The 21,719-nt window shown below is 41.0% G+C and overlaps 1 protein-coding gene across 1 annotated transcript in view; it reads right to left on the bottom strand.

Annotated features, from left to right (window-relative positions):
• dclk1a (doublecortin-like kinase 1a) overlaps nt 1-20,867 on the bottom strand; it is a 345,065-nt gene extending 324,198 nt beyond the window's left edge. Inside the window, exons 1-2 of the mRNA XM_068032816.1 lie at nt 20,498-20,867; nt 9,472-9,818 (exon numbers count right to left, since the gene is read on the bottom strand). Of these exons, the coding sequence (XP_067888917.1) occupies nt 9,472-9,818; nt 20,498-20,867 (717 nt within the window). The remainder of the gene's footprint in view (nt 1-9,471; nt 9,819-20,497) is intronic.
• Between the last annotated feature and the right edge of the window lie 852 nt (nt 20,868-21,719).

The raw sequence follows: 21,719 nt of genomic DNA, 5'->3' as shown, positions 1-21,719 counted from the left end.
GAACAAAAGAATGAGACTGTGCATTAACTTGTACCAGCCGAGATCTGCAAAACATTTGCGGTCAAATTATCTTTGGTACCTTTGTTGCAACAGTACTTCTTGAAATAGAGTTTTTTTAGTTATTCTTTCACCAAAGACTTGAACAGAATCATGTCACAGTCTCCCCAGCCTGTGTGAAAATTTGGAGTTTCTGTTACACACGGCAGACAAGCTTTGAGAGTTGATCAGTGCAGGGCCCCAGTGGAGCCGTGTCTCTCTCTCTCAAGGTATATTGCAAGCTTCAAATCCTGTCCAAGCCTATCATCACTACAGACAGAAACTCCAGGGGAGAAAGCCACTTACATCACTGTCTCCAAGAAAACCCTGAACTAGGTGGACCATTGAAAGTACACTTCTACCAGCCAGGAACTTCAGAATCACAAATTCAGCTGGAAGACAACTGAATTACCAGACCCCACAGACTGTATATTATTTTTATTTGTCCTGGACTCTAATCCAACAAAACTGTTCTTCATCACCCTGTGACCTATTTGTGAGGAAGTGAGAGAGAGAGAGAGTTGGAGCATAAATTATATAAATTATTTTATTTAGACCATGTTTTGATTTTAAGTACAATAAAATAACCTCTTTCTTGCTTAAACTCAAGAAAACCTGCCCGATTCGTTCTTTTATGATCATAGCACAAAAAGGGTTAAACACTCACTATTTAAGCACATTCACTGTTTAAAAAAGAAATAAACCCTGTTGCCGTCAAACAAGGAGCGGGAAAAGAGGGGAGCCTTTCGACCCCTCCTCACCTGATCGTCACAATGTATAAAAATAGGCCTAGGAATATAAATAAAAATTTTGTCAAGAATCTGGCCTTTTGATTTATTTAGGGTCATAGAATATGAAAGTCTAATTGGAACGATTTTCTCCTGAGTTGAAAATACAAGTTTACGCCTGATGGGCTCAATCTTATTCGAGGAATAGACACTATTTCCTTGAAATCTGCCTGTTATAATTTCAGCATCTATCATTGAAGAAAACAGCTTCCTAACTGCCAATCTTATGCCATGACAAAGTCCTTGTTTAGGATTCAAGTTTTGTAGCAACTTTACAACTGCTCCTCGAGTCCAAGTTTGTGCTGTGGCACGCCAATTGGCGTTCGACTGTGTAGAAACTCTGGAGGATATAGACTGTTATCATCTTCTTCTATATGGTCAATGCTGATGTATTCTCTTAATTCACCTGAAAGCTTTTCGAAAACTTTTTCATTCAAACCTAGTGAATCTTCATTTTTAGCACAAAGAATAGCTTTCAAATAGTATGTTGTATCAAATGATTGCTCCTGCCATTTTGCCACACTTAACCAATTCCATCATCATATCCACCCCTTCCATGCCATCCCCTCCCTCCACTCGTCCCATGCCATCCCTCTTGCAGCTGTCAGGAAAGATTAGATAGGCTAGGGTTGTTTTCCTTAGAACAGAGGAGGCTGATGGGTGACTTAATAGGGGTCTACAAAATTATGAGGTGCCTAGATAGAGTATATAGGAAGGACCTGTTTCCCCTAGCGGAGAGGTCAATTACCATGGGGCACGGATTTAAAGGTGATTGGTAGAAGGATTAGAGGGGACATGAGGAAAAGCTTTTTCACCCAGAAGGTGGTGGGTGTCTGGAATTCACTGCCAGGAATGGTGGTGGAGGCAGAAACCCTCAATTCTTTTAAAAGGTACCTGGACATACACCTGAAGTGCTGTAACCTGCAAGGCTATGGATCAGGTGCTGGAAGGTGGGATTAGATTGGACAGCTAGTATTTTTTCTGGCCGGCATGGACACGATGGGCTTAACAGCCTCCTTCTGTGTCATAATTTTATATGGTTCTATGGTTTATGCATCCCCTCTGCCCACGCAATCTCTCTCCCATGCCATTCCATCCTTCCCATACCATCCCTCCCACCACATTTCCATATTGACCCTGACCACCACAAGCAACAATTCTTTGGCTAACATTTTGGAAATCATCGAATTAAAATTCAGTAGGATCGGTCATGCCCAACTAAACACAAGGCAGCGCTGACTGATAAAGTAGAACAGGATCTCAGCTTCACTCCTCAATGCAGAGGGGTTGGGCGGGGGGTGGGGGGAGGAGGTGCTGGAGGGGGGAGAACCTTCCCACATCAGTCCCACTACAATCCTGGTTGTTGACCGAGTTGGCAGTAATTACTGAGGTGATTCTAGCTGACACTTGCGCACTATCTCCCAGCTACTGTACGTCAACACCACCAGGAGGTGAGACAAAAGAACAAATCTTGGTGCTTTTTGCTGATATCCCTCACAATTTAAAAAAAAACTCACCTTCATAACTGTCGGGGAGAATCTGCACACTTACACACGCACACAGACTCCATCTTTGCATGGGGGCCACGACACACCAATCATTGGCACGCATGTCATACACTCCAGTCCTCCGCACTGCACCACACCCCCCATGAGCCTCGTGTGCCAGGCTCTGCCCACCAGATGCACAGCTTTGATTTGGCATTCATTTTCCTTTACTGTATTGCTACTTTTTATGTTTAAAAACTTACATTTATCTGGTGCCTTAATTAATAACAAAGACCACAGCATATAGTTAATGCATCTTCATGGCAGTATCTAAACATTGCAGGAAACGTTCTTGACACAAGATGTCAAATCAGCAGACTTTTAGACTTTTTTTGTTCTTTCATGGGATGTGGGCGTCACTGGCAAGGCCAGCATTTATTGCCCATCCCTAATTGCCCTTGATAAATGAGTGGCTTGCAGAGGGCAGTTAAGAGTCAACCACATTGCTATGGGTCTGGAGTCACATGTAGGCCCGATCAGGTAAGGAAGGCAGAATTCTTTCCCTAAAAAGGACATTAGTGAACCAAATAGGTTTTTATGAGAATCGATGATGGTGCCATGAAACTATTACTGAGACTAGCTTTCAATTCCAGATTTTTATTAATTAATTGAATTTTATTAATCAATTGAATTTAAATTCCACCAGCTGCTGTGGTGAAATTTTTACTCATGTCCCCCAGACTTTAGCCTGGCCTCTGAATTACTAGTTCAGTGACATTACCACTGTGCCACCATCACCCCTATAAAAGAGTTCTAGCAACTGCAGTATTTTGCTTTTGTACTGCACCATTTGTAATGTTCTTTCTGAAGCCCAAGTCTTTAGCAATAAATTATCAAATTAACTGTCAAAGGCTGGTCTGATGATGTAAACTGTTGTAAATTCAGAGTTTGCAATTAGAATTCTACAATGGAGAAGGTGGCCATTTGACCCATCACACCTTTGACAGCTCTGAAAGCATTATCCTCTTAGTTCCATTCTCCTGTCCTTTCCCCACATTGTTTCAATGATTTAATATTCGAAAAATAACATTTTCCTTCTAAAAACTATTAGGATTCTGCTTCAGGCATTGCTTCTGGTAGGGCATTCCATGTCCTATCAACCCTCTTTGTAAGGATTGCAAACATTTCCTAACCAATACGATTTTCCTTTTATTAATGATTGTAAATTTAAAGTCTATTTTACTGACTCACAGACCAGTGGAAAATATTTCTTTCCTATTAAAGCCCTTCATAATTTTGAACACATCGATTAGATCTGGTCTTCATCAACAATGTTCTGATGAACAAGCCCCAGTTTTTCTAATCATTCCTCATAATTAAAGCCTTTTATTTTTGGCACCATCTCAGTAAACCTCTTCTGCAAGTTCTCCATGGCCTTAACATTCTTCCTAAAGTACATCATCCCAAAGCTGGACATAATATTTTAAATTTGGCATAATGAATCATTGATATGGGTTTAACATTTAACTCTTTGCTTTTGTATTCAATTACCCATTTATTAAACAGCCGAATCAACTTTTCCTCCCTCGTTAAAGGACTTCTGGGGAGGACTTTCAATTACCATCATCCATTTTTCTTCATAAATGGGATGCCAGCAGTTGAAAAGCAAGAGGGGGCACCTCTGCTGTCTCATTAACACCCAAATACTGCCTGGTGCAATTTTCAGGCAACCCTGTAAACTAGTAGCATGCCAGCCTGTGTCAGATGCACGCTGCTTAAATAGGCAAATTTGTACACCTGTCATTGGAACTTGTTTGCAATTTTCGGGTACAAATGGGCAAATCTTGCATTGTGCATGCTCTGTCCATTTGTACCACAGCTCTCTGCCAGCATTCAAATGAGGCTTGAACCCAAAAATGGTTTAGTCTTCCGATGCCAGCTTCAGCCCAGCAGCAAAATCCCTGTACTGACATTATGCCCATTTTGGACAGAAGTTAACATTTCTCTTGCACATCCATGTATTAGAACCTCAAAGTCTTTGTACCTTTTTGAAGCTTTATCTGACTTCTGTCTGCCCAATCTACTAACCTAGAAACATGGAACTCTCTGTTGAGGCTCGGTAAATTGAAAATGTTAAAATTCAGATTGATAAACACAGATTTGTTAAGCAAGAGTATTAAGGGCTATGGAATCAAGGAAGGTAAACGGAGTCAAGCTATAGATCAGTCAAGGTCTAACTGAACGGCAAAACAGGCTCAAGGGCTTGAATGACCTACTGCTGTCCCGATGTTGCTGCCCATGTCCTCCTGAAATGGGCATACAGTCCTCTTCACAGTTAACCATACTCAAAGTTTTTGTTGCTTGTATTGTGGCCCCTATACCCAAGTCCATAACATTTATGGTCAATGGTCGCAAAACTGACCTCCGAGGATGCTACTGTCATAGAAAATCATAGAGAGTTTACGGTACAGAAAGAGGCCACTTGGCCCATCGTGTCTGCGCTGGCTGAAAAACGAGCCACCCAGCCTAATCCCACCTTCCAGCATTTGGTCCGTAGCATTGCAGGTTACACTTGAGGTGCAAATCCAGACACCTTTTAAATGCGTTGAGGATTTCTGCCTCGATTACCCTTTCAGGCAGTGAGTTCCAAACCCCCACCACCCTCTGGGTGAAAAGGTTTTTCCTCATCTCCCCTCTAATCTTTCTACCAGTCACTTTAAATATATGTCCCCTAGTCACTGACCTCTCTGCTAAGGTAAGTAGGCCCTTCACATCCACTCTACAATTTTGTACATTTCAATCAAATCTCCCCTCAGCCTTCTGTGTTCCAAGGAGAACAACCCCAGCCTATCCAACCTTTCCTCTTAGCTGCATTTTTCTATTCCTGGCAACATCCTCGGAAATCTCCTCTGTACCCTCTCTAGTGAAATTACATCCTTTCTGTAATGAGGTGACCAGAACTGTACACAGTACTCAATGATTTATACAGTTCCAGCATAACCTCCCTGCTCTTATATTCTATACCTCGGCTAATAAAGGAAAGGATTCCATATGCCTTCTTAACCACCTTATTGACCTGTCCTGCTACCTTCAGGGATTTGTGGACATTCACTGTAAGGTCCCTCACTTCCTCTATACCTCTCGGTATTCTCCCATTAATTGTGCATTCCTTTGCCTTGTTTGACCTCCCCAAATGCATCACCTCACACTTCTCTGGGTTGAATTCCATTTGCCACTTTTCTACCCACCTGACCAGTTCATCAATATCTTCCTGCAGTCTACAGCTATCCTCCTCACAATCAACCACATGGCCAATTTTTGTCTCATCTGCAAATTTCTTGATCATGCTCCCAACATTTATGTCCAAATCATTAATATATAGCACAAAAAGCAGGGAGGGGACCCAGTACTGAGCACTGCGGAATGCCACTGGAAACGGCCCTCCAGTCGCAAAAACACCCGTCAACAATCACCCTTTGTTTTCTGCCACTGAGCCAATTTTGTATCCAGCTTGCTACATTTCCCTGGATCCCATGGGCTTTTATCTTTTTAAACCAGTCTGCCATGTGTGACCTTGTCAAAAGCCTTGCTAAAATCCACGTAGACCACATCAACTGCACTACCCTCATCAGTCCTCCTTGCTACTTCTTCAAAACATTCAATCAAGTTAGTCAGACAAGATCTTCCCTGAACAAATCCATGTTGACTATCCTTGTCTACATCCCTTCAAACTGAAAAACATCCATTTAAAACGACTTGGTTTCCTGACCATTTAACCAACCTCCTACGCATGCCACCACATTCCCTTAAAACTGAGGTACATTTAAGTAGGAAGGAAACTATCAAGGTGTAAGTATATTCAAAGCCTTATTAAAAATTGTAAAATTGGTGTTGTTGGAATCCGGTAATTCTAATGCTAAATATGGTCAAGAACATAATTAAAACAGCTACTTTAGTGTCCAATGCATTTGTCCTGCTTCAGTTTCCAATGTTAGCTGCGAGCATTCTCAAAAATAATTTCAACTTCCCAAAGCTGCATTGAGATTCTAATAACATTTCATCCTTGACTGACCCATCATACAAACTTTGAACACTTTATCGGTACTCTGTGCATATGCAGAATTATTTCATTTTAACAGGACTGATATTATCTCCTATTAAGGGTGAATACTCATTTAGACAATATAAAACAATATAAAGCTATATTGAAAAATTGAAACCCAAATTAATTTAAAATAAGATGCTTATGCATTGGCAAAAATCTAAAAAGAAATTATTCCATTATGACTCAATTAGCCAATACTTCAAAGATATGAACATACCAGCATATCACGTTTGCTGCTTTACAACAAAAAGTTATATATTCTTAGTAAAATAAAGCACTGAATTCCATTTATACCATAACCTTCAACCCAATAAAAGTGATATGAAAAATGTCATGGTATTCTGATCAAAATAGCACAGGATATGAACAATGGTTCTGTCAGTGTCCCCTTGAGCTATGTACACCACAAAATCTTAACCTTCACAGGTGTAACTGTGGCATTAGCAAAATTGTTCACTTACAAAAAATATGGGATGTTATTTAATGTTATGTTGCCTCTCTTAATCAGAGATAACTTGCCATTGCTGTCAACATTTTGAAAAGAGTAGACTAGTCAGCTCTATTGGTTACAGTATCTGAGGAGGATATTAATTGGGGCAGACATAGCTCAATCAAATGCAAACACAGTGTTCTGATTGGTTGAAGGGTATATTTTCAAACATAGTCTCAAGAGTATATATAAAATTCATCCAGGAACACATATCAAGAATATGGGTAAGAGACAATTTAAATGGCTTTCTTCCATTTATTTCCTAAAATGCATGGCATCTCTACGAACCATGATTTCCTGTAATATTTTACAGGTGACAATTTCCATGGAGACCTTTTGAGATAGCTAATAAAAGGGTCTGATATATTTCCTCCACAATTTGCATTTTGGAAGAGATCTACAGCAAATGTGGATAATTTTCTGAAGATTCACATATTTAACTCATCCAATGAAATTTGTTAGCTGCACATTCTTTCACCTACAATGCAATCAGAAGACCCAACAGTACCAGCCTAATAGTGATCTGACCATCACCAGGGTGCTAAGTATAAAAATCCATACTGCTTCAAAATATAAAATTATGATATTACATGTTTTCTTTTATAACTTTGTTCTTTTGCTATGGATATTTGTACACAGACAGCGGTAATCTTCAACCTTCTATATTTGTTAATCTTCAGTCAACCAGGGAATTTCCACCGAAGAGAAGTGGGTGCAACTATAGTACATGTAGCCACAATTTCTATGCTTAAAGTATTTACATGGGACTGGAAATTCAGATTTCACGATTATTCAAGATTGATAGAAGTTAAGCACATTATCAGAAATTAGAAAAATACCTTATGAATGTGGTTTGGCTTTTAAATAGTGTCACTGGTTTGATAATGCAACCATTTCCTAAATGTAATTTAGCCTGTGTAAGATATTAACTCTGAAAGGTTCTATTTTCTCTTTAGTGGGATACAGGAAGAATTGCTGCTGTTGGATAAACACAGAAAACGCTCGAAATACTCAACAGATCTGGCAACATTGGTGGAAAGCGAAGCAGAGTTAATGGGTTGGATTTCCCCCAGGCTTCAGGACCCCAACATTGGGACCAAATGGAGGTTCTGAGGCCACACTTGCCAGGAGCGAGACCAGTGGAGCAATCTTCCCAGAGGCAGCCTCCTAACTGGCCACCTCAAGCTCACCATCCAATTAAGGATGCGGGTGGGATCTTGATGCTGCTGGCCCAGAGGACTAGCAGCTGTACAGCTTCAGCAGTCCCAGCGGGAGAGGTGGGCACTTGAGGCAGGTTGGAGACTGTGAGAGCACCTCAACAGGGAGGTGCCCTCGTTGGCTTGAACTTCACAGACTAAAACAACCCAGGATATAGACTGGCAAGATAAGCTGGTTGGAGGGTAACCTTCCACTAGATTAGTCTTGGCCATGACTGCGGTCTTTAATAAAATGAAGTCCCCTCTTTGCACCATGGAGTCTTTGGCTTCGATGGCCTGTCGCAAGGAGACTGCCTCACTTCAGCTGGCAGTCTCTGCACACAGCGGGGGTTTGGGGAGGGGTGGGGGGGGGGGTGCAGCTGGCCTCCCACTGGCAAAATGGCAGAGATCCCGCCCCGGGAATGTTCTTCAGCAGCTGGAATGTGTTGGGAACCTGCTCCTTATTTTCCCACCCCTCCCCGACTCCAATCCCGCCACCATCGGGCTTGGAAAATTCAGCCAACCTTTCAGGTTAGAACAGTCCTGATGAAAGGTTATCAACCTGAAATGTTAACTCAATTGACCGGCTGAGTATTTTCAGCATTTTCTGTTTTTATTTCAGATTTCCAGCATCCGCTGTAATTTGCTTTTGTATTGCTGTTGATGGATGTCTTCACAGCATTAACTTCACTATCAACAATATAATCATAGCTTCTTAATTCTAATCTAACAAATAGACAAAGTTAATTAATTCCTATCATTACTGTAAAACTTCAAAGTATTTATTATAGCATTTTTGTCTAAAACCAGTTTCAGTAAGTCTTTATGGGCAGGCGTTAGTATAACTATATCGCCTACCTCCTGTACATTTTCTGAGCTGGTATTACTTTTCCATCTTTGTTAGTCTTCAATGTTACTTTGTCAAGTGAAACACATTCATGATTATCTTTAAAGACATTTAAGCCCTCTCTCTTGCATTATAGTATCAGCCCATTGATTAATCAACTTTGCTCCAGATGGCACTGATCTATTTGAGTCTAAACAATTAAACATTTATGCCTGTTTGACAGTGAAATACACAAATCAGAAACTAGACAAAGGTTTTAGCAAAATTAGAAAATAATTTTCAATAGTACCAAAAATTGCAATAGTCAAATATCACGCCTCAAAAACCAAAATGCTGACCAATACAGAAAGCTTCCACATAACCACAAATGGTAGTTAAAGAGAAGTGTGATTCACTACAGGTGAAATGTTAGCTAATTAATCTTACCAAACCCCCTTCCATTTAATCATTTGCTTAGCTGAAGTATTATTATAGCCATTACTTTATTCAACAGCATTCATATATGAAGCAATAGCACTATACCTGTTTCCCATCCAGCGTGTACAAACGCTTAACTGCTCCTGAATCCAACTTGATGGCATCAGTGATATCTGTAAGAACCTGGTCAAATGAATGTGCAGTCTTCTTATTGAGCAGAATCCTAACAGCTTTTCGTGGCTTCACACCACTCCTGATGATGGTCACCAGCTTGGGTCGAATAAAGTCTTTGTTTTCTTTCGTCTCAATGGGACCTGCTTTGGCACTACTGATAGATGTTGGTGTACGTCCAGTTGTTGTTGCCTTGACATTCACTGACCAGTTAGGGTTTACATTCTTTGTGTAGTCCACTTTCCGAAATGATTCAAAAGATGCACAGACATAACTTTCTCCTATGCAAAGACAATGATTCAATTCAGTCCAATGGGATACAACATAAATTATTTGCAGTAATAGCATTTCTATATTAAAATACAATGTAGTTTTTTTACAAACTGTAAAGTACACTCCTAGTGATATTAATTAACCCTTAAATTTCAAGCTTCTATTTCTCGCTCTCTCTCAAAATTTGTAGCTCTCCTGTCCTGAAGGTACTTATCATGCTGAGGTATGACTCCATGGACATTGGTTGCCCTTCAAAACACATTCTAGTAGTGATCCTCCATGCGTGGGCCTAGACTGCGGAGGACATCCAGATACATCCTTAGCTGAATTCCACATGGATATGCTAGTGTAATGGTTCTGGTATTGAGCTAACAGCACTGATGCCGTCATCAGTGGAAACCCCATCATGACAATTTGTGAAATTTAATTCAGCAAATCTGTCCATTTATAGACTAGGATAACTGATCACAGTTGCCAGATTATAAAAACCCAAATGATTCACTATCGTTTTTCACCCAACTCTACTATTGACATTGAGTCAAGACAAACCAGCTCAATCAAGCATACAAAGTCCTCCTCACCACAACTCGTGCTCAAATTAGGGCAACTATGCCCATCATAGTCACACACACCATCACCAGCGATAAGGATTCTGCTTCTGTCACTATTTCTGGTATGGCATTTCATGTCTAATTAATCCTCTTTCTAAAAATAAAATTCTACCCTCTATCTTCATTCTTTTATTGCTGATCTTAAATCTATAGACCTCGATTATTATTAAACACCCTTATGATGGGTGGGAGAGGATTGGGCAGGCGTTAAAAGTAAAATTATGAGGAAAGTGGCCCCAAACCACCGCCCACACACCCACCACCATTTTTACAGCTGTGGATATCAGGGCATCTAGTGTTCTACCATGGGGAGACGTATTTAAAATCAGACTCCTACAGTGCAATTGGAACACGATTTGAAGTGCTGCTGCAGTGTTTCCCAGGGATGAAGAAACTCAGCAGTGAACCAAAGGCGGGAGCTGCCACCTCCCCAAGGCAAGTTTTCATCAGTTCTGAAATGTTAACTCTGCTTCTTTCCACAGATGCTGCCAGACCTGCTGAGTATTTCCAACATTTCTTATTTTTATTTCCAGCATCTGCAGTATTTTGCTTTTATTATCCCAAGGTAAGTGGCTGTTTCAGCACTCCCTGTGGGCCAGGAGGAGCAAGGTTGCTCCCCCCAGACTCCGCAAAGAAGCCTTCAACCTCCCTCAGTCCTAAGAACCAGGATTCCCCTAACCCTGACGGCCAGCATCTGCCCTCTCCCATGTCCCAATCTCCAGCCTCTCTCAAGCCCTCCTGATTGCAGGCCTTCCCTCCCATTCTCACGTATCAGACATCCACATGGATTGATGTGGGAAAGCGGGGTACCATTTCACAGGACACTAGCATCAGTACTAAGACAGGATGGAGCTGTACTGCTGGGACAGGCGGTACCTGAACTGGGTTGGGAGCAACTTCCTAGCTGAAAGGATAAATAGGGCTGTAGAAAGATGTTTAAACCAATTAAAAGCAGGGAGGGCGCTGGCAGAAATAAAAATAGCCCAAAAATTAAAAAAGGATGAGAGCAAAGCCAAAGTCATCAATAGTGTTAAAGGTAATATAAATCCCTCTGGTTCTGAAATAATATAGACAATAACAGGCTGAATTTTGTGCCTGCGGTGAGGGTCCCAATGCTGGGCTGGAAAGCTGGGGGGAACCCTGCCTCGGCTGTTTGGGATACCGCGTCACATTTTTCAAAACTCAAACAATTAACTGCCTGGTGCTGGGGCTCTTGTCCCTTTAAAAGACGGGGGACCACCTCCAAGAACTGCTGGCCAATTGGAGGGCCGGCACCGCTTCAGTCTCAGCACCGCCACCAGGAGCAGCGGCCGCTGCTGAGACTGCTGCAGGCCCAGAACAGCCAGCATGGAGGAGGCCCCAGAATAAAGACAGGTTTGTGGGGCTCTCTGGGGCTAGTCAGGCAGGCCCCAGTGGGGAGAACATTCTTTGCGAGGGGGTGGCCCTTTCCGCCAGGGGTGGGGGGGGTCCCCACTGTGGGCCACAGGGTGCCCGATCAGGAGATCTAATCCCTGAGCCGACAGGGAGGCTGCCAGATTTACTGGATGGCCTCCCCACATGGCGGAGGGTCCCCACCGCAACTGGTAAAATACCAGTGGTGGCAGGACGATGGTCTTAATTGGCCACTTAAGAGCCTCAACTGGCTTCTGGACGGGAAGACCATCCTCAACTGTCCTCACCCCTATTAAAATTCCATGGCGTCGGGAAAGTGACAAGCAGTCCACCCTGCCTTCCCTCACCAGTTTACACTCCCACCCCCACCTCCCCATCCAGCCCTAGAGGGCTGGTAAAATCCAGCCCAACAGATCAGATAAAATACAAGGTAATATAAAACAAGGAGTGTTATAAGTAAAACATCTGTTAAAAACATCAGGGCATAAAGGTAAGCTAGGGTTCCCCATTATATGCCAAAGTGAAAGTTCTTTACAATAATGCACATGGCACAAGATTCAAAACAAGTGAATTAAAGCACAAACTCAGTTTAAAGTGTATGATGTCGTGGCCATCAGTCAGACCTGGTTACAAGCTGGGCATGACTGGGTGATAAATATTCCAGATTTGACGTATTTGGAAAGAACAGAGAAATTGGAAAAGTATTGAAAACAATATTAACAAGGGACACTATTACATCATTTAAAGAGAAGACATCAGTAAGGGTGAGCAGACAGTAAAAACGCTAAAGATAGAGTTGAGGAATGAAGAAGGATGCAAGGCTTTTGTGAAAGTTGTTTATAGCCCTCTGGATAGCAGTGATAAAGTAGTGGGATATATAAATATGGAGATCAGAGAAGCTTGTTGCAAAAACTAAATAGTTATAATGGATGGCTTTAATTTGCAAAAGCAAACTACTGTGGATGCTGGAAATCTGAAATAAAACCTTTCCATGCAAGTGCAGGAGATGCAGTGCACTTTACCTCCTCTCTCTTTATCATCCAAGGCCCCAGGTGAAACAGCAATTTATATGCACTCCTTTCAATTTAGTATACTGCATTCGCTATTCACAATGCTGTCTGCTTTACATTGTGGAGACCAAACGCAGATTGGGTGACTGTTTTGCAGAACACCTCCATCCAGTCCACAAGCCTAACCCCAAGCTCCTGGTGGCCTGTCATTTTAAATCTCCACCTTGCTCTTGAGCTGACCTCTCTGTCCTCAGCCTACTGCAGTGTTCCGATGGAGCTCAAAGTAAGCTTGAGGAACAGCACTTCATCTTTTGATTAGACACTCTACAGCCTTCCATACTCAATATAATTGGAGACTTTAATTATCCTAATATAGGCTGGTAAATATAGGGTAGTAATAGTGTAAAGGGTAGAGAGGGGCAAGAGTTTCTACAGTGTGTTCTGGAGAATTTTCTACACCAGTATGTTTCCAGTCCAATGAGAAAGGAAATATTCCTGGAACTGGTATGGGGAATGAGGTGGGTCAAGTGCCAATGGGAGAATATTTAGGGGATAGTGACCATAGCATCATAAGGTTTAGGCTAGCTATAGAAAAGAACAAGGAGCAATTCAGAGTAAAAATAATCAATTGGGGGGAGGGCCAACTTCAATAAAGGTGAGAACAGATCTGACCCAGGTAAATTGGAATCAAAGATTGGCAGGCAAGCCTGTAAGTGAACAATGGACTGCCTTTAAAGGAGAGATAGTTTGGATACATTTCCACAAGGAGGAAAAGGGAAGGCAAACAAAACCAGAGCTCAGACAGATGAGAAGACACTGGCAGCTAACACAAAAGGGAATCCAAAAAATAGTAAAAAGTGTTAAAAGGATTGGGATTGATTAGGGACCTAAATAGGGATTTACGCATGGAGGCAGTGGCATGGCTGAGGTATTAAATGAGTGCTTTGCATCTGTCTTTACCAAGGTAGAAGATGCAGCCCAAGTATAGGGAAAGAGGAGGTAGTTGAGACACTGGATGGGCTAAAAATTGATAAAGAGGAGGTATTATATGGAAGTTGATAGGTCACCAGGACCGGATGAAATGCATCCAAAGATACTGAGTGAAGTAAAGGAGGAAATTGCAGTGGCACTGACCTAATCTTCCAATCCTTCTTCGATACAGGGGTGGTGCCAGAGCACTGGTGAATTGAAAAATGTTACACCCTTGTTCGAAAAAGGATGCAAGGAAAAGCCCAGCAACTACAGACCAGTCAGTTTAACCTCAGTAGTGAGAATGCTATTAGAAACAATAATTTGGGGCAACAGTCACTTGGACAAATGTGGATTAATTAAGGAAAGCCAGCATGCATTTGTTAAGGGCAAATAATGTTTAATTAACTTGCTTGAATTTTTTGATGAGATAACAGAGGGTTGATGAGGGCAATACGGTTGATGTGGTGTACATGGACTTCCTAAAGGCATTTAATAAAGTGCCATATAACAGGCTTGTCAGCAGTTACAGCCCATGGAATAAAAGTGACAGTAGCAGCATAGACACAAAATTGGATGAGTGACAGGAAACAGAGAGTAGTTGTGAATAGTTCTTCTTCGGACTGAAGGAAAATATATCGTGGGGTTCCACAGGGGTTGGTGATAGGACCCGCCGTGTTTCTTGACATATATTAATGACCTAGACTTGGCTGTACAGGGCACAATTACAAAATTTGCAGATAACATAAAACTTGTAAATATTGTGAACTGTGAGGGGGATAATGATAAACTTTAAGAAGACATAGACAGGATGGTGGAATGGGCAAACACATGACAGATGAAATTTAATGCAGAGAAGTGTGCAGTAGAGGCCTGCTCAGGTCGAGAAAAAAGAACCTGACCCGAACCCTACCAATCCACAGCAGGCCCAAGCCCGACCCCGCCCGAGCCCCTCCGATTTTGCCCCGAGCCCGACCCAACCCCGCCCTGACTCGACCCAACCATCCCTTTACCTACCTTCCGACTGGGAAGCTCCACGAAGCTGCAGCGCATACGTGATGATGTCACAGTGACGTTAGTCGCTCACCGCGCAGACTTAGTTTCATCCCAGACTCCCAGCTCAGTTAAGTTTTTTCAATTTCAATACTTACCGGCAGAGCACATACTGCGAGAATCAGGCCCGACCTGACCCAAGCCTGAAAGCCGTACCCTGAAGATGGGCCCGACCCGACCCGGACACATGTCATCGGATCCTATTGGGTTCAGGTCGGATAGCAGGCCTCTAGTGTGCAGTGATTTTTTTTGGTAGGAAGAGTGAGGATAGGCAATACAAATTAAAAGGTACAATACTAAAGGGGGTGCAGGAGCAGAGGAACCTGGGGGTATATGTGCATAAGTCATTGAAGGTGGCAGGACAAGTTGAGAAAGCAGTTAATAAAGCATATGGGATCCTGGGCTTTATAAATAGGGGCATAGAGGACAAAAAACAAGGAAGTTATTATACACCAGTATGAAACACTGTTGCAGCCTCAATGGAATATTGTGTCATGTTCTGGGCACCACATTTCAGGAAGGATGTGAAGGCATTAGTGAGGGTGCAGAAAAGATTCACGAAAATGGTTCTAGGGATGAGGAACCTCAGTTATGTGGATAGGTTAGAGAAGCTGAGACTGTTCTCTTTGGAGAAGAGAAGATTAAGAGGAAATTTGATAGAGGTATTCAAAATCATGAGAGAGAGGTCTAGACAGAGTGGATAGAGAGAAACTGTTCCCATTGGCAGAAGGATCCAGAACCAGAGGACACCAATTTAAGATGATTGACCGAAAAAGCAACAATGACCATGAGACAAAACTTTTTTGTTTTACACAGCAAGTGATTAGGATCTGGAATTGACTACCTGAGAGTGTGGTGGAGGCAGATTCAAATCGAGGCCTTCAAAAGAGAATTGGATAATTATCTGAAGAGAAAGAAATTGCAGGGATACGGGGAAAAGGCAGGAGAGTGGGGCTAGGCAAGTTGTTCTTGCAGATAGCTGGCATGAACAACACAGCCTGAATGGTTACAGTACAGAAGGAGGCCCTTCTATAACTTTATCATTCTATCAGCACTAAGTTCAACAGTTTCAGACCGTAACTTCTGCCCTCATTTTGTTTTCTTTTTCTTTGTGTTTTGGTTTTACTCTAGTTTTTCTTACATTTTTGCTTTTAGAAGACAGTTGGTCACCAATCTTTTCTGTCTTTACTTGCCCCGTTACCACCCCCTTTGGCCTTGGGCCACACCTCTTTTGTCATTTAATCTCTTCCACCCTATCACAGACCTACCTTCCCTTTTGTTCTTTCTTCCACCCTTCCCCTTTCACTTGCTTTACATCTATTAGCATCAGAATCATTTACGACATAGGAGGCCATTCAGTCCATGCTGGCTCTTTGGAACTGACTGGATTGCTCCACATTCATTACATTTCTAACTTTTCCCAGTTCTGATGAAAGGTCATCAACCTGAAACGTTAACTCTGTTTCTCTCTCCACAGATGCTGCCAGACCTGCTGTGTATTTCCAGCATTTTCTGTTTTTATTTATGAAAGCACATGGAATTGGAAGCAATCTATTGCCCTGGATAGAGAATCGATTAGAAGGTAGGAAACAAATAGGGATAATGGGTCTGTACTCAAATGGTAGGTTGTGACTAGTAGTGTCCCCCAGGGACCTGTACTGGGGCCTCAGCTTGTCACTATATTTATATAAATTGGATGAAGGAATAGAGAGTCATATATCTAAATTTGCTGATGACACTTAGGTGGCACAGTAAATTGTGCAGATGGGAGCAGAAAGTTGCAAAGCAGCATTGATAAGTTGGGTAAAACTGTGGCAGATGGAGTTCAATGTAGGAAAGCATGAGGTCTTTCACTTTGATCTAAGATAGATAGATCAGAGTATTTTCTAAATGGTAAGAAGCTGGGGACTGTCGATGAGTTTACCGGTCTGAAATCACTAAAAACTAGTGGAGATACAAAAAATAATTTAAAAGGCAAATGGAATGTTGGCCTTTATCTCAGGAACGCTGAATTCAAAGGGATGGAAGTTTTGTTACAGCTGTAAAGAGCTCTGGTTAGACCCCATCTGGAGTATTACATTCAGTTCTGTGCATCACACATCAAGGATCCATTGGAGGTGGTGCAGCACAGAGTCACCAGAATGATACTGGGGCTAAAAGGGTTAAATTATGAGGACAGGTTACACTGACTCCACTTGAACTGTCTTGAATATGGGAGATTAAAGGTGATCTAATTGAGATATTTAAAAGGATATCAAAAATGGCTCAGTCTGTCTGATACCAACACAATTTTCTTCATGTTTGTTTTGTGTGGATGCCAAATTTCCCCACCCCACTATTTGAGCTTCTTTATTCCTTTTAAATTTTTCATTTAGTATATATTTCCTCCTTCTTCCTAGTTCCCATATGTATAAACTCAAATTTCTCTACAATAAATTTGATCTGATATCTGTCTGCCCAATCTACTAAGCTATCAATTTCCTCCCGAGGTCACGTACAGTCTTTTCACAGTTAACCATGCCCAAAATCTTCTGCCATTAGTATCGTGCCCCTTACACCCAGGTCTAAATCAATTAAGATCAGTGGTCCCAAAACTGATCTCTGGGTTTACCATTATCCTTACAAACTGAAAAGCATTCATTTAGACTATTTGGTTTCCTGTCCTTTAACCAACTTCCTATGCATGGTGTACTCATTTGTTACTCAGGCTCCTGTGCTCACTTTCTGTCCCCCTTTAAAAATCGAGGCCTATATGTTGGCACCCAAATGAAGTGTTTAAAATGCAGTTATGTGAAGATATGTGTCTGTTAATGAATTAATTGAGGATATTAACTCTTTACTAAAAAAAAAATTTACCTCAAATTATAAAAAAATTCACAAATATCACGAAACATTATATATGTGACCACACTTATCGGACCTGTGCTTTGTAATACTAATACCTCAATTCAGTAAAATATCAGGCTTTATTATGTTGGAAAATTAATACTCAGCATTTCCATCCTTTCCCATAATTACAATAAGAATTTAAAAAGTATATCTGCCTTTCCTTTCTAATATATATGTGTATAATGCTCTGTATATTTTATTTAGGATGATTTAGGCAATCTCTGAACTAGAAGTGTCCTTACTTGAGTAGTTATTCATGCCATTCCTTTCAAATATTGCTTCTCTCCAAAGAGTACTTTTATTTCATTACTACTTGAAAGAAAAGCAATGACAAACTTTTACATTGAAACTGTTAGTTAAGCTCGAAGATTTGGGAATTAAAGATAAAGCTGGAGAATAGATAATAAATTGGCTGAGGGATAGAAAGAATGGTAATAGAAGAGTAATGTCAGGATGGGTGGGGCACTGAATGGGATACTCCAGGGCTTGATGTATCTACTTTATATCTATAACTTGGAATTAAAAACTCAATGCAAATAGGTCAAATCTACAAATAATATTAAACTAGAATGGGCATGGAAATTGGAGGAGGCAATTCAGAAACTACAGACTGTGTTAGACAAGTAAATGGGAATAACAATGGCAGATGAAATGTAATTAGTACTGCATATCAGATAGGAAATAGTTGTGAATGATACTGAAATAGGTAAGGATGAAGTTAAAGGAGACTAGGGTCTTAGTAACCTTGATACCCAACTTGCCAAACCAATGCAGTACAATAATATGATCAGTATAATGTTGAATAATTAAGTTGGGCAAATGGCTTCGTCATTTATACTCATCAACCATGAAGACTTTTTTTTAAAAGAAGTGCAGTAAAGTGCAGGGTCTCCAGATAGTCCACAAACCAGGGGATTGAACATTTTCTGTTAATTATTCGACAATTAGTTCCACTCTAGTTTCAATTTAAAGAAAGACATCTTAACAGCAACCAAAAAAAATCTTCATTTTGCAATTCCTTGAAGAGGGGAGAACTGAAGCCCCAACTAATCCCAAAATGGCACGCATTCCTTGGTTGCATGGGGTATTTTTTGACAACATGCACACTTTCCGGTCACTGCAGGACCTAGGGAGGGTCACCTCCCGTTTTGTGATAGATAATTCCCTCATCGATAAGCTGTCTTTACTAAGTCCCATTTACCGCAGCAACAGTCGTCAATGACAACCGCATCCCCAAGTATTCCAGTATTCAGAGGCCGGGTTAAAGGTGAGGCAAGGAGATGGATCCTCTGCTTTTGGATTTGAGCAGTTTATTCTTTGTAGCACTAAATGCTTTTACAGATTTAAATTAAAGGAAATATCAATTTCCAAAAATGAATCCTATCTTAGACAAACCGTTAAGGCCCCTTTCAATTCTAATCACTCAAGTGTATCCATCATCATTCGAAATTGAAAGCCAATTATTCAAAATGGTGAAATTCTAATCATTAAATAAATAGCTTGGCAGATCATTTACCCAGAATGAATTGACTGAAATATGAATCTTTAGGTGCAGGAGAATGAGTATGTGGAGAGTGGTCTGCAAGTGGCGCTTGTCACCCAATCACTTCTTGTGTTGTACATCTCAACAATATGTTGCACACTCCTAATATGTCACCAACAATTAACTATTTAATTCACTTATGAGCATTGCAATTTTTTTTTTCCAATTTGGTGAATTTAGTTCATCACAATACCAAATGAAAATAGTGGTCAGAAATACCTTTCAAACGGACTAACAGGAAGCAGGCTGACTCCACCCAGATATCCTCTTTGTGTGTCATTGCAGATATTCTTTACGTCCCTATCTCCCGTTTTACTTTTATCTAACACCTGTTCTAGAGAATCAAAAGTGTATGTATATGTGTGTGTATATATATATATATATATTAGATATTTATATATATTTAATTGCCACCTCTGGGAGTTGTGAAAATCACATCGTCGTCAGATTATATATTGCATCTTAATTTAGTTATATCATCGCTGTTTAAAAGCATGGTGAAATGACCCTTATGTTGTTTTCTGGTTTATTTTATGTTTTCCATCTTCGAAACGTTCAGTCAAAATGATTATGTCCTTACATTACTGTGATCATAACGCAATATCAGTCAGGAGTATTAATATTCTCTACAATAAATATCAGCCAATCCAGTACTTATTCCAGCAGCAGTTCGCCGCTATTCTGTTTGCCACGGTGAATTTGAAATAAGAAATAAACCTTGGTACGAAGATTCAGAAATGATTAATATCCTTAATTATAACAAAAGACAGGTTGTGCAGATGATGGGGGAATCCACTGACTTCTTCCTCCAGCTCATTGAGAGAAGTTATTGTTTGGGGGGTGGGGGACTTATAAGCAAGGAACGTCCCTGTGATGAAAAAAATAGGAATTTGAATTGTAAAATGATTATACTTGAAAGCTCGATGTTTTTAAACTCTCTCCCAAAAATAGTTTATAGAAAAAGCTCCATTAAATTTGGTCCAATTCAAAAAAAAAAGTGGAACGAATCTTATTTGCTTCGCGTTTTTCATCAAGATGTTTTACTATTTCAATTCATTCCGGTTTAAGGAGTCACAAGGAACGATTTAATTGTGTGGAAGACTTTCGCTTTTTGTGCTTACAGATTCTACTCTGCAACCCAGTGTAAGTACGGGGGCCCTGGCTTTACAAATAAACTAAATGTCCGTTTTATTTGCTATTGGATTTGATTTAATACACACCTGCCACTAGCTCCTCTAGACTGGTGATTTTCCTGAAGCCATCAATGCTGTAGAGGACCCTGACTCCCTGTGGCAGATTGACATTATCGGAGAGAGTCCGGGTCAGGTCAGCCAGCAACGCCTCGAAGGAGCGGAAACGGTCCTGGGACACTGCATACACGATGCCTTTAAAGTAGCGGTCCCCGTTGCGGTAAAAACGCACTTTCTTGGCTTTTTTCTCCGAGCTGAGAGTCTGCAGGGTGCGGGTCCGATAGAAGCTGCAGTGGGCGCTATGTGTGGGGCTGGGTAAGCCGTTCAGCCGGGATGCTCTGCCGTATCTCATTCCCTTGTCTCGTTCATCGAAGTGTTCAAACTCTAAATCTCTATCCATGTTGAGTTGATCTAGAATTATTTTTTTAAAAAGACAAATACATTTCGCTTTAGAACTTATCTCTCGTCCACGAAACCGAGGTTGGTTTACAACAAAGGGAACTCACTATTAAAAGCGCACACGTAACTCAGTCCCAGCCCTGTCAGCATCAAATATGATAGAAATAATGTTCATCTCAAAATCATCAATTAGAAAAATATTTATTGAGCAATGCGCCTTTGATGATCAGCACCCAGTGCTCTAAGTGAATTCGATTACACGAAACGTAATATAATACATACCAATATCTGGAGGTGAAGGTGGATCCCGAGACGCTTTTATTTGCAGGAGATTTTCTTCCTAATATTTTTATTTGGTCTGGATTAAGGAGGCAGAGGGAGAGATGCTGAATGTCTTTGTTGTGTCTCCGGACCTCTGTCTATTCTCTGTGTCTGTGTATGTTGTGTGTTAAGAGAGGGGGAAGAGACAGGGCTGCAGCTGCCGGTTGCTGCTGTTAACTGTGATTTGCATTGGCCCGTCCCTCATTTAAATTCATCCTTCACACAAGTCACACACACGTTTAATTTTCCCCAGAGAAACTGATAACCGATTGCAAATACGCTCATCTTGGCCAGCTCATCACATCAACGTCCGGTTCGTGAATAAACGAGTTAATCAAAGTTGTTTTATCTTGTACAAATTAAGGTTCTGGTCAGCAATAATCCTGTTTTGTCTGCAGCTAATATAAGGGAATGGCAGGAGGTGCAGAATACTGAAGTGCACTGCAATATTTTAATGTTGTAATGCTAATCGTATTAATCCATATCTTTAAGTATAGGCCTCTTCATGTTCTTGTGCTGCATACTACTTATG

Source organism: Heterodontus francisci, chromosome 6 (genome assembly GCF_036365525.1).
Source record: "Heterodontus francisci isolate sHetFra1 chromosome 6, sHetFra1.hap1, whole genome shotgun sequence".
Lineage (NCBI taxonomy): Eukaryota > Metazoa > Chordata > Chondrichthyes > Heterodontiformes > Heterodontidae > Heterodontus > Heterodontus francisci.
This window is presented reverse-complemented; position numbering and strand designations above follow the sequence as displayed.